Below are 13616 nucleotides of genomic sequence, written 5' to 3' on the forward strand. Positions count from 1 at the left end.
CAATTAAGGATTTTCTCTTTTTTTAAAAAATGTAGTGCGTTTTTTTTTTTTTACGCTGCTAACATCATGCTGTGTTTGGAGATTCTTGAAATTAAGATTCTCAAACTATACTTGTACTGAAAATTATTCCGCCTTAAAGTACGGCAAGAATTTATCGATCGAATTTACTTGATCGAAAACATGAACTTAACATGAAATCTGCTACAGAATTTAGGAATACATCTATTGATTCCATAAATCCTTCAGTCACATAATATTTTCTAGGAAAATCCTTGGCTTAAATAAATAAATTGTATTATTTAAAGTCTGGAATTTTCTCAGTCATTACAGATAGAGCATTACTATACGATATGTTCAAATCACAGGGAAACAAAAAGTAACGAGCTCCTGTTCATTCAAGTGTGAGCCTAAAACAAAACCTAAAACATAATCTGAATTAGTGGGTTTCCTGTTAGTGATGAACGGATTTACCTTGTTCTTTTGTTAATTTCCGTTGTCTGTGGTCCGTCTTCGATTTCTCGTCTAACGACACCGGCAAGGTTTTCTGAGAGTGGCGGAGGGAAGAGAGAGGAGCGGTGGCAGATGAGAATCTGAGATTGGTGGAGGGATGAGAGAGAGAGAGATGCAAAGGGAAGAGAGACAGATCACATTTTAGCAGGGGAAAAGAGAGTGATCGTGGGAGAACGGCGGAGGGAAGAAACAGTTCGCCGGAGAGCGTCGGAAGGAAGAGAGAGAGAGAGAGCGGAGGTCGGAGAGAGAGAGAGAGAGAGAGAGAGAGAGAGAGAGGGGCGGTGAGAGAGAGAGCTGAGAGATAGAGGAGAGAGAGAGGTGTTTTAGGGTTTTTTTGATTGAAAAGGGCATTTTTGAAATTTTATGTGTAGATAAATCTGAATATATTATAATTTGAGTTTTTTTGATTGAAAAGGGTATTTTTGGAATTTTATGTGTAGATAAATCTGAATATATCATAATTTGGCCTATTTATTAACTTATATAAACTATTGGCCTATTAATTTTTATTCATCTTAAATCTTAACCTATTTTTCTCTTTCTCCCGTTAGTTAACAATTAACGTGACTAATTGACCAAAATTTTTAAAAAGCAAAACGCGAGAAAATCCTCCTTGGTATTTAAGTTGGATAAGGCATAGAAGCAATATTATGCATCATTATTGGTTTTTTTTTTTTTTTTTGTTGTCCACAAAAATAACTAATTGTATAATCACACATATCAATCAAAAAAATTGATATGACAAATCCCGAATGGTCAATATTATCAACAAACAAGCCACCAATAATGTTCAACATTCTCGGAACACTACTTAATCATAGCGTGATTGCTAGTTTTTAACCGATCAAAGATTTTTTTTATGTCAACTCCGAGATCCACGTATTATTATCACATAAAAATTACTCTTGCGTTGGGCGCATTTTCCTTGTGATATATAAGGCCACTTCATACAGAAACATTTACATATGAGAGCTCATAGCTGAGCTCAAACAGATATAGTATATCAAAAAATTTATTGTTCTTTTTTTCCCTTCTTTTTTTTTTTTTTTTTTTTTTTTTGGGAGGGGAGAAATTTTGATGGCAAGTGAGAAATCCCACAAACATGTTGCAGCCATATTTGGTGTAACTGGGCTAGTGGGGAAGGAGCTAGCCACAAAGCTGACATCAAAATCCGAATGGAAGGTTTATGGGATCGCCCGAAATCCCGACCGTGTCAAACCCATCAATCGATCCAACTTCCACTTCATCCAATGCGATCTCGAAGACCCCTTTGAGTCCCAACAAAAACTGTCGTCGTTGGTGGACGTGACGCACATGTTTTGGGTCACTTGGGCAAGCCAGTCCCCATACGACAGCCGAAAATGCTGCGACCAGAACAAGGTCATGATGTCCAACGCCCTCGACGCCGTCCTCTCAAGAGCCAAGAAAAGTTTAAAGCATGTCTCCCTTCAAACGGGGTTGAGTCATTATGTGCCTTCTCAAGGTCCTTTTGATGATTACGATGATGATGAAGTTCGGTTCTTTGATGAGGAATGTCCGAGGGTGAGCTATGAAAAGGCAAACTTTTACTATGTTCTTGAGGATTTGCTCAAGGAGAGGCTTGAGAGTAGAGTGGCTTGGTCGGTTCATAGGCCTGGTTTGTTGTTGGGGAGTTCTTGTAGGACTTTTTATAATTTTATGGGCAGTTTGTGTGTTTATGGAACAATCTGTAGGTATTTGGATATACCTTTTGTGTTTGGAGGGGCAAGGAAGCGTTGGGAAGAGAGTTCCATTGATGGGTCGGATTCGAGGCTTGTGGCGGAACAGCATATTTGGGCTGCCACCAATGAGGATTTGTATTCCACTGATGGAGAAGCTTTTAATGCTGTTAATGGTTCTGGTTTTACATGGAAGAAGATCTGGCCAACTCTTGGAAAGAGGTTCGGAGCTCGAGTGCCCGACGACGACGACGTGTTTTCGGAGGAGTTTCGGTACTCGGAGGCTATGGCTGACAAGGGAAGAGTTTGGGAAGAGATTGTTGAGAAGGAAGGACTTGTTCAGACGAAGATGGAGGATTTGGCCAATTGGGAGTTCTTGGATATTCTGTTTCGTTGCCCTGTTAGACTACTGGCGACAAGAGATAAAGCCGATCGGCTTGGTTTTACTTTGAGGTACAAGACGTTGGATTCAATATTGTATTGGTTAGAAGCCATGAAAACTGATAAGCTAATCCCTGAATAGATTTACGGAATAGCATTTTTCTTGAGTTGGTTGAAATTGATCACACATAAGAGAATGTGGAGCGCCACAAAGTTGTCATTGGGAAAGACTAGACAACTAGTGGGAGGTTGTCATTTACATGTTCTGGTTTGACTGCCCCCTATTTTTGTTCCTTATTTTAAGATCTTAATTCTTACAGGTGTTTTTAGCTAATAAAATAATGCAATATGACTTGTTATCTACTTTAGTATCTCCCTTTTTTACTCTTCTTGTCTTTGTCTTTGGGGTGTTTTGTCAGCCAAAACTTGGGCTATGATACATTCACCTATTTCAAGTTCCAACCACATAATCGAAAGTGCGTACAGGGGAGCTGCACACTGTATGGTGTTCAATAATGTCTAGATAAATGATTCGTTTATTTCGCTAACTCGACTTTTTAATTTGACTTAAAGTGCGACTTTATATGAGAGTCTTTTATTGTAATAATAAAGTTAAATGTGATTGTTTTTAAAAAAATTTTACGGTAATAAAACTCAAATTTTAAACTCAAATCAGTAAAATGAATGAGACTAAAATCTCTTTACAATTCTATGGTGTTTCTTTTTGTTACTGTTATTAAACCGACACAGTCTCAGCTGTTCAACTTCAGGGGTTGTTTTAGATTTTAATAATTATTTTTTCCCCTCATAAACGTGTATGCACAAAGGCAATTTCGCTACATGCTGGCCAACAATTTTTATATCTCGATTTGCCATTGGAAATTGTGTAACTTGAAACCAAATTGCCAGACATGATTTGAACAGTTGACTTCAATATAGGGTAGTTATGCATTGAGAAATTGAATTTTTTAAAGAGATGTTTGGTTCATAAATTAAAATTATGTAATTAAAATTATTTTTAATTTATGTATATTTTATTATAAATTATGAATTACGCGTTTTTTTTTTTTTTTTTGAGATTGTTTTTATTTCACAATTTTTTTTTTGGTACTTATTTTCATTGACACGTTACACACAAGAATTACAAAGTCTACAAGGGTTGGCAGACAGTCTCTACAGCATGTATAGTAGTGGCTTCTATTCTAGGCTCTAGCTGTTCATATCATGTGTAAGCTGTAGGTCCACTTTCCACAGAACAGGTTGCTGACTATTGCTAGACCAGTCAAACAGGCAATGCAGCGATAAATGCTCAGATACATTGTGCAATCAACTTAGCACCTTACAAGTAAAGCTGGTCAAAATTTGAAACAATCATTTAAATTATAATTCGTAATTTATTATAATATTTTTTTATAAAAAATATATGTAAATTAAAAATAATTTTAAATTATAATTTTAAATTTATAAATCAAATATTCACATTACTTTCTAGATTTAGAGGAAGAGAAGACCCAAAAAAAAGGAATAAATTGTTTAGTTGGTAGATTCGTACTCTAATTCGAATTATAATTCGTGGTTCGTTACAGTATTTTTTTCACAAAAAATACACATAAATTAAGAATAATTTTGAATTATAATTCTAAATTTATGAACCAAACGTCTACTACATGGTTTAAACTAGGCTGTGACATAGTAAATGACGTATATAGATTGGAGTGGTCTATAGCATAGTTGAAGAGCTCCTGCCACTTCGAGATTCATTCTCGAATGAGATTTTGTCTCCAGAGAAGGCCATGAGCAAAAGCACTCACTTGTCTGTGTCTCACTGTTTCTTCAAATTGTAGAATACAGGGAAGACCATTTCTGATGTTGAGAAACCGAGCATGGTTCATCTCTTCTGAAAGTTAAGGATCTTGACCGAGAGAGCAAACACAATGAAGAATAGAATGTTGAAGCCAAGAAGGACTACCGCTGAAACTACAATCATCCCCGGAGAAAAGCCAAGATTGACCTCCAAATACTCTTTCACAGAGCCCTCAAATCCTGGTCCTACAATCTTGGTTTCCACGTCACCAAGCTGAGAACTGATAATCCCTCGAAGTGTCCACGCAACAGGACAGATGTAGTAGAACCAAATCCACCATCCAGGGATATTCTGAAATGACAGAACCGTGTAAGAACCGCAAATTTGGGTGAAATAAGCATTTCTTACAAATTAAAAGAACTTCCTACCTATTAGTTATGATACTTAATCCAATTAATAGGAGTTCTTGTGAGTTTGAGGATTAATAGTCATTTGGGATAAAATCATTTTTTATCTTGTTATAGTAAAATATATCATTGGTACTGTGTTTTTAAATATATTAGAATGGTACATTCACATTTAAAAGAGATCGATTTTTAAGACATATAATATTAAAAAGTATTTTGATTAATTAAATAGAAACTAATAACTTTAAAAACATTTGTTGAAAACATTTTAATTTATTGTGATTGTTTAATTTCAAATGTTTTAAAATATTTTCAAAACTTTTTTTTAAAAGTTATTAGTTTATTGGTAATTAGTGAAAATGACAGTTTAGACATTTTATATTTTAAAAATCAATCTAGAGTACTAAAATAACATTTTAAAAGGTAAATATACAGTTTTAATATTATTAAAAACATAGAATATTAGAGAGATGTTTTATTATAACAGAAGGTATTAAAATGATTTTATCCCTGTCGTTTTCATTTCTGAAGGGAACTTTTTTTTTTTTTTTTTTTCAATGCATGCTTGGGAAAGAGAGATCACTTACTGGTTTTGGGACAAGGAAACCTGAGAGGAGATTCCACAAGGAGTAAAATGCAGAAGAGATGACTGCTGCTAAGTGCTGAGACGGTGTGAGGCCAACAGCCATCATGCCATAAAAGGTAAAGTAGGTGAAAGTGAGGAACATGAACAATATGTAGAGTAAGAATTTCCCTGCAACAGAGAAGAAACATTGATTTCAGAAAATTACATCTTATGTCAAGTAGTTTCTAAATTAGAAAAGGACATACTTAACCACGTTGGATTCATTAATCATTTTTTCCTTTCCTCTCTTCTATCTTACATAATGAGATGAGAAATATAGTCAAATTAAATCGGAGTATCATTTGTCAATACAATGAAAAGTAGGTGCTTGGTAAGCCACTAGAATTCCCCTAGACATCTACATACACTAAATAGTACTTTCATACTAAATTGGAATTATATACAACTCTCCCAACCCCTACCCCACCACCGAAAGAGAATATTTAATGAAAATATCACGGTACTAAAGAAAGTCGTCAACTATATTACATAAAAAGCAGAAGCAACTCCAAGGAAAAGTAAGACGTTACCAATTGTCCTTTCAAAATTAACCATGAAATACGTGATGACACCATAAATTATGGTCTGCACAGCAACGTATGGAATCTCCACAAGGCCCTGTTGCAAAGGCAATTAACATATCCGTTACATATTCCCTGTTTGGACTTTGGAGGTTATCTGCAAAATTATCAGTGGAATAACTTGCCTGGGCTACTGCATATGCCAATGGAGAGTACATTCCAGCTGCTTTCTCTCGATAGAATACTGTCCTCTCAATGGAAACAATTGGCTGTACTGAAGAAGCATTGTTGACCCCGAGAAACAATGTGGCCGCATAAAGAGCTCCCATAACCATCAACAGATCTTGAGTTGAGTCCCTGCAGATTGAAACATATAATTCGTAAGTGGAATGCTCCGATATCTTTGCAAACATGATTCACATAACATCTAAAAACAGTGTTAGATCATGTAGAAGTAGGTGACTGGATAGTTGATACAAGAAAGAGGCATTCTTTCAAAATTTTATTAGATGGCAAAAGAAATACATGAAGGGCATGTTATGATGATATTCTCATTTTAATAGTTTTGTAGGATACAGGCTACCAAAAGTGAAAGGATTTCAAAAAGTTTCGAGACCTTCATAATTTCTTGAAGAAAACTTTTGAAAAAGTCGCGCAAATTACAACTTAAACAAAACTTACTACAAGAAATAAGTTGTACCTTTTAGAACCAACATTCCAAAACACTGAGCCTAATATCAATGCGCTCACTGTAGTGAAAAATAACCTCATGGCATTGTATTGTGGACTTCTCCAATATACGAGATTTTGTTTCCATAAGCAGGTCAAAAACTGAGACAGCTTGTCTTGTGAATAAGTGGAAGCAAATTTGAGTGGTTCTGAGTCAGGAGCTGGAGTACTAAAACGGATAATAGAAGCTTCTACCTCCCTAAAGCATAATATGAATTATATAACCATTTAGTTAGAAATATACATAGAAAGCAAAAAGTATTGGCAGAAGGCTCTGCTTATAGTTCCAATTCAACAGCAATTTAACGTACTTGAATTGCTCAGAATTTCTGTACATATTTGCAAAGTCTTTGCCAATTTTCTCTTCAGCAGCAGGTGTGGTAACTTCAAGCATCCAAGTTGCTGGATTATACCCACTAGCAATTAGAGGGATTCCATTGATTTCCTGAACATGAAAAAGTAAGTCAGGACAACTTATTTTCTATAAACATTTCTTTTTGGGTCATCAGACTTGCATTAAAAATCGAGAATGCACGTTACAGAGCTCATGTAATTACATAAGATTCAGCGGAGGATCCAAAAAAAAAAAAAAAAATGTAAAGCCTTCCCTTGTGGAGTATCTTGCATATTGAACTTTTAGTATGAAGCTAACATCTTTTAAAGAAACTTTTCTCATCTCACCACTGCTATGATCTACTTTGGTGCAATGAGAAGAAGAGGACATAAAGTTACTTTTAAGGAAAAATCACCTGAAAATAGTCTATCATTGTCTGCGAGTGTAGACCAAGCTTTCCTCCATATATAAGTCGACCCCCTCGTTTCATTAGAAGAAGCTGTGGATCAAATTAGTTAGACACTTAAAAAAAAGGGACAACCAACAGTCTTTCAATACTGCTAAAAAAGAAAATCGACATGTTTCTCAATCTAGTTCATATATACTGCTAAAAAAGACAGCCAACCTCATCAAATGCCTCAAATATTTCAATACTCGGTTGATGTATTGTACAAACTACGGTTCTTCCCGTGTCAACAGTATTACGTACGGTCCTCATCACAATGGCTGCTGCTCTCGCATCAAGTCCAGATGTAGGTTCATCCATAAAAATAATTGAAGGATTTGCCACAAGCTCCACTGCAATGGTTAAACGCTTTCTTTGCTCTGTTGATAACCCTGAACTTCCAGGTAAACCAACCAGAGCATGCCTTAGAGTATCAAGCTCCACTAATCTCATTACTTCTTCAACAAATTCCTGAAATGCAAGGTGGCAAAACTGTCAAGAACAAAGTGAAAATACTACTCATAAAGGGAGTGTACAAAGGCAAGAATTAGGCAACATCTCACACGTCTTTTCTCTTGGCTAACTTCCTTTGGAAGGCGAAGAGACGAAGAAAACCAGAGAGACTCCTCAACTGTCACTTGAGGAGAGTGTATGTCATTTTGCTCAACGTATCCTGATATCCTTGCAAAAGTGCGTTGCTCTTTGGGGTAACCAGAAATTTTAATAACCCCTTCTATGTAGCCACCAGTTTTCCTCCCAGCTAAAACGTCCATCAAGGTAGTCTTACCAGCTCCACTTGACCCAACTAAAGCAGTGAGGACACCTGGTGAGAATACCCCACTTACATTTGACAAGAGTTGCAACCTATTTTCTGGTATGCCTTTCGATCTCATTTCCTAAAACCATCGGTTAGATATGGTTTGACATTAGTTTTGATACGAGTAATTAATCTCCTAAAAAGTGTATTCAAACTGAGGAAAAGCATACCTTTGGCATATCAACGAAGTAATTGAGATTATGAAAAGTCATTGTTAAAGGTTTAAATGGAAGAATCATTCCCTTCTTTGTGTCAACTACCGCAGATGTTTTTAATTCGTTGGTGTTGCAGCACACTGTATAATCAGGTTAATGCACGTGAGAGATATCTCTACAAAAGTTAATTTGATCATTGATATAGAGTATAGACCATACAAAATGAAGGCACCGGCGTGTATGTAAAAAATATTATTGCGAATTTTAAAGATATCGACCTTCTGCTAGACTATCTTCCGTTTGTTCAGTTGGAATCACTGTCCGGGCTTTCCACAGGGCTGTGAAGAGCACAAGAGAAACAAAATTTTTAAGAGATAAACGAAGCAATTATATGGGACCGTATATGAAAAGAGAAGATTAGAAGAAACAAAATGAAGGACAAAAAAGGATAGAAATTTGTTCGGGGGAACCAGGTTAATAGAAAATAATTAACATTCAAACACAAAGGTTCAGTTTAGACTTACGATTGAGGTAGGCCAAGGCCAAAGTCACAATGTTGTTGAAAAGCAAAGCATAAAGGAATAGAGCTCCAACTCCAAGCCAATACCAATAATCTCCACTCGGTATGTTATGTGAATGCAGAATATTGTACCCCACTGAGTTGTTCCCAAGAGCCGATCTCTGCAAAACATATAGTTTCCAAAAGTAGTAGAAAATCTAGTTCAGAGGTCTATCAAGCTTTAGTAGATGTTCGTTAGTAATATGTACTTGAATTTAAGGAAATGAGAGTGGAAAGAAATGTGTCCATTAGCCAAAAGAGCCAACCTCCATCCATCTAGTGGCCGTAAATTCATTGACGGAAATTGCACGTTGTCCATATGATAGTGGTGACACCCAAAAGCCCCAAACCCACCATGGCTTAATCATTGCTGCAACAAGTTCCACCAAAAACAAAAGTTGGTGGTAAAACTCATTTCCTGTTATTGAATAAAACAATTCTAATTTCTATATTACATACCTTTGGGAATAATGAATCCACCCAACAAGAAAATAATCAGCAGTGCAGCTGAGCCGAATGTATTGGCGATAACCATATCTCGTGCAAGAGATGCCATCATCCGGAACAGACTCAATGCCATTTGGTGCACGGCAAAGAGCAAAAGCATAAAACGGAAAAATCTGTAAAAATTAGCAGCAATTAATGAGTATGTAAAACAACTGAAAAGGCATTAATATCGTCCAAAATGGTAAGCAGACGTCACCTCCCAGCACCAGGGGCGAAACCAACAGTGTAGTAGACGACGCAAGACCAGACAACAGATTCGATAATGGAGTAAGGAACACGCAAAAGCCAACTACAAAAGGACCACGCCCATGCAGGATGAAACAAATTATCCCTTTGCTTGTAAAAAACTGGGAGCCGAGATATCATAAGAGGCAGCTCGGAAAATCCATTAAACATCATGTGCACCAGACCGAAGAACAAGCACGAAAGATAAAGGTTGCCCTCTATCTCATCTACGGGGTGTAATCTCGTTCGAAGAAACATGGTGCATGTAACGAATCCAACAAATGCTACCTTTAGCCAAAGAGATAGAGCAATTTAGGGGACGAGATATGGAAAAATAAAATTTTGGATTAATGTATGCACCTCGAATAGAGCATATGTGTGTGTGTGTGTGTGTGCTCGTGTTCCTGTCGAAATAAATCACTACTATTCCCTGTGCAAATTCGTTATGAGATTGTAGTAGATAGTAAAATTTGCATCATTACTAGAATCAGAAATCATTCTAAGTGATTATATTGTCCAAAAGTCATGCTACTTCCTATACCAGTTATATACAGAGACGTCCAATCCGACAGAACCAGAAAAAAAAAATAATGACCAAATAAAACAAGATTACATATTGACAATGTAGATACCTGGCATGTCCTAAAACAGTAAAGAAAACGATGTCTGCTGATCAAGAGTACTTCTCTTGCAAAGCATGCTTTGAACAGTTCCCATTTTGAAACAGCATATTTTGATTTTGATAAAGCCGAAGGATGGCTTTTAGATTTGTCATATGGAACAGAAAGAGTGAAATCCAAAGACCTTCCAAATTTGGAATTTTTAAAGGCTTTAGCAATTTCTGGAACAGAAAGATACACGTATGGTTTTGAAGGATCTGCCCAGTACTGAGCTTGATCCCTCTTAGATGTCACCTGGAAAAAAAAACAAAAAAAACAAAAAAAAAATGAAACGAACAAGAATATCACGGCAATCACAAAGGAAAAAAAAAAAAATTAAACCATCCAGGTGTCTCTAATTAATAGTACCTCTTGGAGAAAATCTGCAACACCCTTTCGTGGTGGTAATCTAAAACCTAATGACTCAAAGAACTCTAACACATCTTCTCTAGGACCTTGGTACACCACATATCCTTCTGATAAGAGCACAAGATCATCAAACAACTCAAATGTCTCAGGTGCAGGCTGAAGTAGAGCCAGCAGTACAGTTGCTTCCATTTGATGTACAAAGTTCCCAATGCATTTCACAATTTGAAATGTAGTAGAACTATCAAGCCCGGTGGATATTTCATCCATAAATAGAGTTTTCCTCGGGCCCACAACCATTTCTCCTGCAAATTGAAAACGAAACTCAAACCAGTAATAATTCAAAAGACCATACTTTTAGTACAAATATATGCTCACTCAGCAAACTAGTGTGTGCGTGTGTGTGTGTGTGTGTGTGTGTGTTTTTTTTTTTTTTTTTTGGCTAGAGAAACTAAGCTGCATTAAAAGTTTTAGAAGGTTTAGTATATAAAAGCACAGGCCATAAATAAGAACCCCGGCTAAAATACAATATGATAGCAATCTTATTATACATTGTAATGTTGATGAATAACCTGTCATAAAGTCATCGATATAGAGTGACAGGGTTTTTTTTTTTTTGTTTTTTTTTTTTCATCTCTCTCATTTCGACAAAAGCACAGGCCATAAATAAAAGCACAGGCCATAAAAGTTTTAGAAGGTTTAGTAATAAAAGCACAGGCCATAAATAAGAACCCCGGCTAAAATACAATGCGACAGAGAGCAATCTTATTATACATTGTAATGTTGCTGAATAACCTGTCATAAAGTCATCGATATAGAATGACAGGGTTTTTTTTTTGTTTTTTTTTTGTTTGTTTCCATCTCTCTCATTTCGACAAAGAATAGGAGCAAAAGAAGCATGGTTAAAAAGAGAGATAGAGACCTGTAGTAACTCTTTTTCTTTGTCCACCTGATATCCCTCTATGCATGTCGCTGCCAACAACCGTCTCTGAACATATGTCGAGTCCTAGAACTTTCAGCAAATAATCTGTTGATACGCTATGCTTTTTACCACCAACAGATGATGCCTATACAGTAAAATTCGATTAAGATTTGTCAGGAAACGGGTATGAATGAAAAGCCATGCAAGAACTCACGGTTACACAAATTCAAGGTTTTTTTTTTCCCCTATTGTAATCAATCAAAGTTATGAAGTTCAACTTCCAATCGACAACCTTCATAAATGCATCAATCTCTGGACTTGGTCGAATTTTCCGCTCCTTCTCTAACTCGGCAAGATCTTTCATGTATGCTTTAAGTAAAACAAGTGAGGTGAAAATAACAAAGTATAGTTAGTTTCGACCATAGGACCTCGAGATAATACTGAATTAAGATGACTCATATGTTAAGTCTTGCATTATTGATTAGATACAGCTTCTAATTTAAAAGAACAAACCTGCAAATCCTTCACTTGCACCTTGACACCTAGCTGCAAAGTCCAAGGTCTCTCGCACGGTCAGTTCTGCAATATGATTGTCTGTTTGGCTGATATAGGCAGAAGTCCTTTGAACACAAAATTCATCAAGTGTATGGCCGTTGTAAGTGATTTTTCCAGTTTTCTGAAACCATAAAACAGAAAAAATATGAAACTTCAAAAGAAAAAAAAAAAAAAAAGAAGTATTAAGGTGGAGAAAATTCTTAGATAAATGGACCAATAGATGAAGAAAAGAGTTCAGTGTGATAATCTTAGTTATGGGTTGTTAATACGTTAAAGTATAAAATTATTGTTAGTCCATCTCCTAACAGCTTAAATTTTTGAGATGAATTGGTAAACTAACTTGGTATCAGAGCGAGAGATCCTGAGTTCAAACCCCCGTAATTATACTCTTTATCCTCATTTAAAATTGTCATCATGTGTTGAGTTTTTAATATATCTCAGACTTAAATATTCACGTGTTGGGCTCTTCAATTAATTTACGATTGCCCATTGTCCAACTCACACGTGAAGGAGAATGTGTTAAAGTATAAAACTATTGTTGGCCCACCTCCTAAAAGCTTAAACTTTTAGGATGGATCGGTAAAAATCAACCAACAAGCAAGCATATTTATTCCAATGAAATTTGTGTAGTTTTCCATGAGAGTTAATAAAAGGGAAAAGGATATCCCAAAGGCTCCCACCCCATCTTTTTGGCATTAAAAAATGGGCCTGAATACAGAATGATGGCACCAAAAATTATCAGAAAAGACCTTCTGACTGAAACTGAAAAGGACAACTAGAAGGGAACAATTGTAACCAGGTGGAATTGGAGTTGGCTATGACAGTTATGCAGAACAAATTGCACTCACACTTAACCCAGAGGCCTGTAATTCATATTTTTTAGCCAGTATTTTATGGGTTAGTCCACATCTGTTATAACTTGACCCTTGCATTACATTCAAAGAAGAAAAGGACTGTAACCGACCTATTTATCTAACATGACGACGTCTTTCTCTTCTTTCTTTTTTTTAGAAGGCCAGATCTAATCATTTTAGGTTAACAGATTAAGTTGTTTGGGCTTAGATTTGACATATATCTTATAGCTACCTGATCAATGATCAAAGAAGCACTGAAGTGGAACGTTCCTTGCCTAGGGCCCGTTGCAAAGAACCGGTCGACCCAAGATTGATTTGAAAATGTTTTAATCAAGCCGAATAGAGCATGCAAGGCCGCTTAGTAAGAAGGATAAGAATACTATTAAATGAGTCCTTTTTTTCCATTTTCTTTTAGGAGAACATGCAATAGGAGTATGCACATGTGATACGCTTGTGAACTTTGAGCACAGAAAAAAAAAAAAAAAAAAAAAAAAAAAAAAAAAAAAAAAAAACCGGGAAAAAAACAGTAAAAAAAAACAAAACA

At 36.0% G+C, this 13616-nt stretch overlaps 2 protein-coding genes across 3 annotated transcripts in view; one reads left to right on the forward strand and one right to left on the reverse strand.

The window, feature by feature from the left end:
* Positions 1–1587: 1587 nt before the first annotated feature.
* Positions 1588–2761, forward strand: LOC21404845 (3-oxo-Delta(4,5)-steroid 5-beta-reductase). The gene has a single exon (XM_010106331.2). The coding sequence runs from the start codon at positions 1588–1590 to the stop codon at positions 2728–2730; it is 1143 nt and encodes a 380-aa protein (XP_010104633.1). The 3' UTR covers positions 2731–2761.
* Positions 2762–4241: 1480 nt separating this feature from the next.
* Positions 4242–13616, reverse strand: part of LOC21404846 (ABC transporter G family member 31) — an 11607-nt gene continuing 2232 nt past the window's right edge. For both annotated transcript variants that reach the window (XM_024170981.1, XM_024170980.1), the window contains 20 exons: positions 12177–12339; positions 11956–12032; positions 11664–11808; positions 10745–11046; positions 10349–10630; positions 9688–10004; positions 9444–9604; positions 9251–9354; positions 8950–9106; positions 8704–8763; positions 8441–8565; positions 8017–8349; positions 7634–7924; positions 7424–7507; positions 6986–7119; positions 6646–6873; positions 6131–6302; positions 5955–6042; positions 5387–5553; positions 4242–4743 (listed from right to left, as the gene is read on the reverse strand). In XM_024170981.1, coding sequence (XP_024026749.1) covers positions 4477–4743; positions 5387–5553; positions 5955–6042; positions 6131–6302; positions 6646–6873; positions 6986–7119; positions 7424–7507; positions 7634–7924; positions 8017–8349; positions 8441–8565; positions 8704–8763; positions 8950–9106; positions 9251–9354; positions 9444–9604; positions 9688–10004; positions 10349–10630; positions 10745–11046; positions 11664–11808; positions 11956–12032; positions 12177–12339 — 3657 coding nt within the window. In that variant the 3' untranslated portion in view covers positions 4242–4476. The remainder of the gene's footprint in view (positions 4744–5386; positions 5554–5954; positions 6043–6130; positions 6303–6645; positions 6874–6985; positions 7120–7423; positions 7508–7633; positions 7925–8016; positions 8350–8440; positions 8566–8703; positions 8764–8949; positions 9107–9250; positions 9355–9443; positions 9605–9687; positions 10005–10348; positions 10631–10744; positions 11047–11663; positions 11809–11955; positions 12033–12176; positions 12340–13616) is intronic.

Source organism: Morus notabilis, unplaced genomic scaffold (genome assembly GCF_000414095.1).
Source record: "Morus notabilis unplaced genomic scaffold, ASM41409v2 Scaffold101, whole genome shotgun sequence".
In the NCBI taxonomy this organism is placed as follows: Eukaryota; Viridiplantae; Streptophyta; class Magnoliopsida; order Rosales; family Moraceae; genus Morus; species Morus notabilis.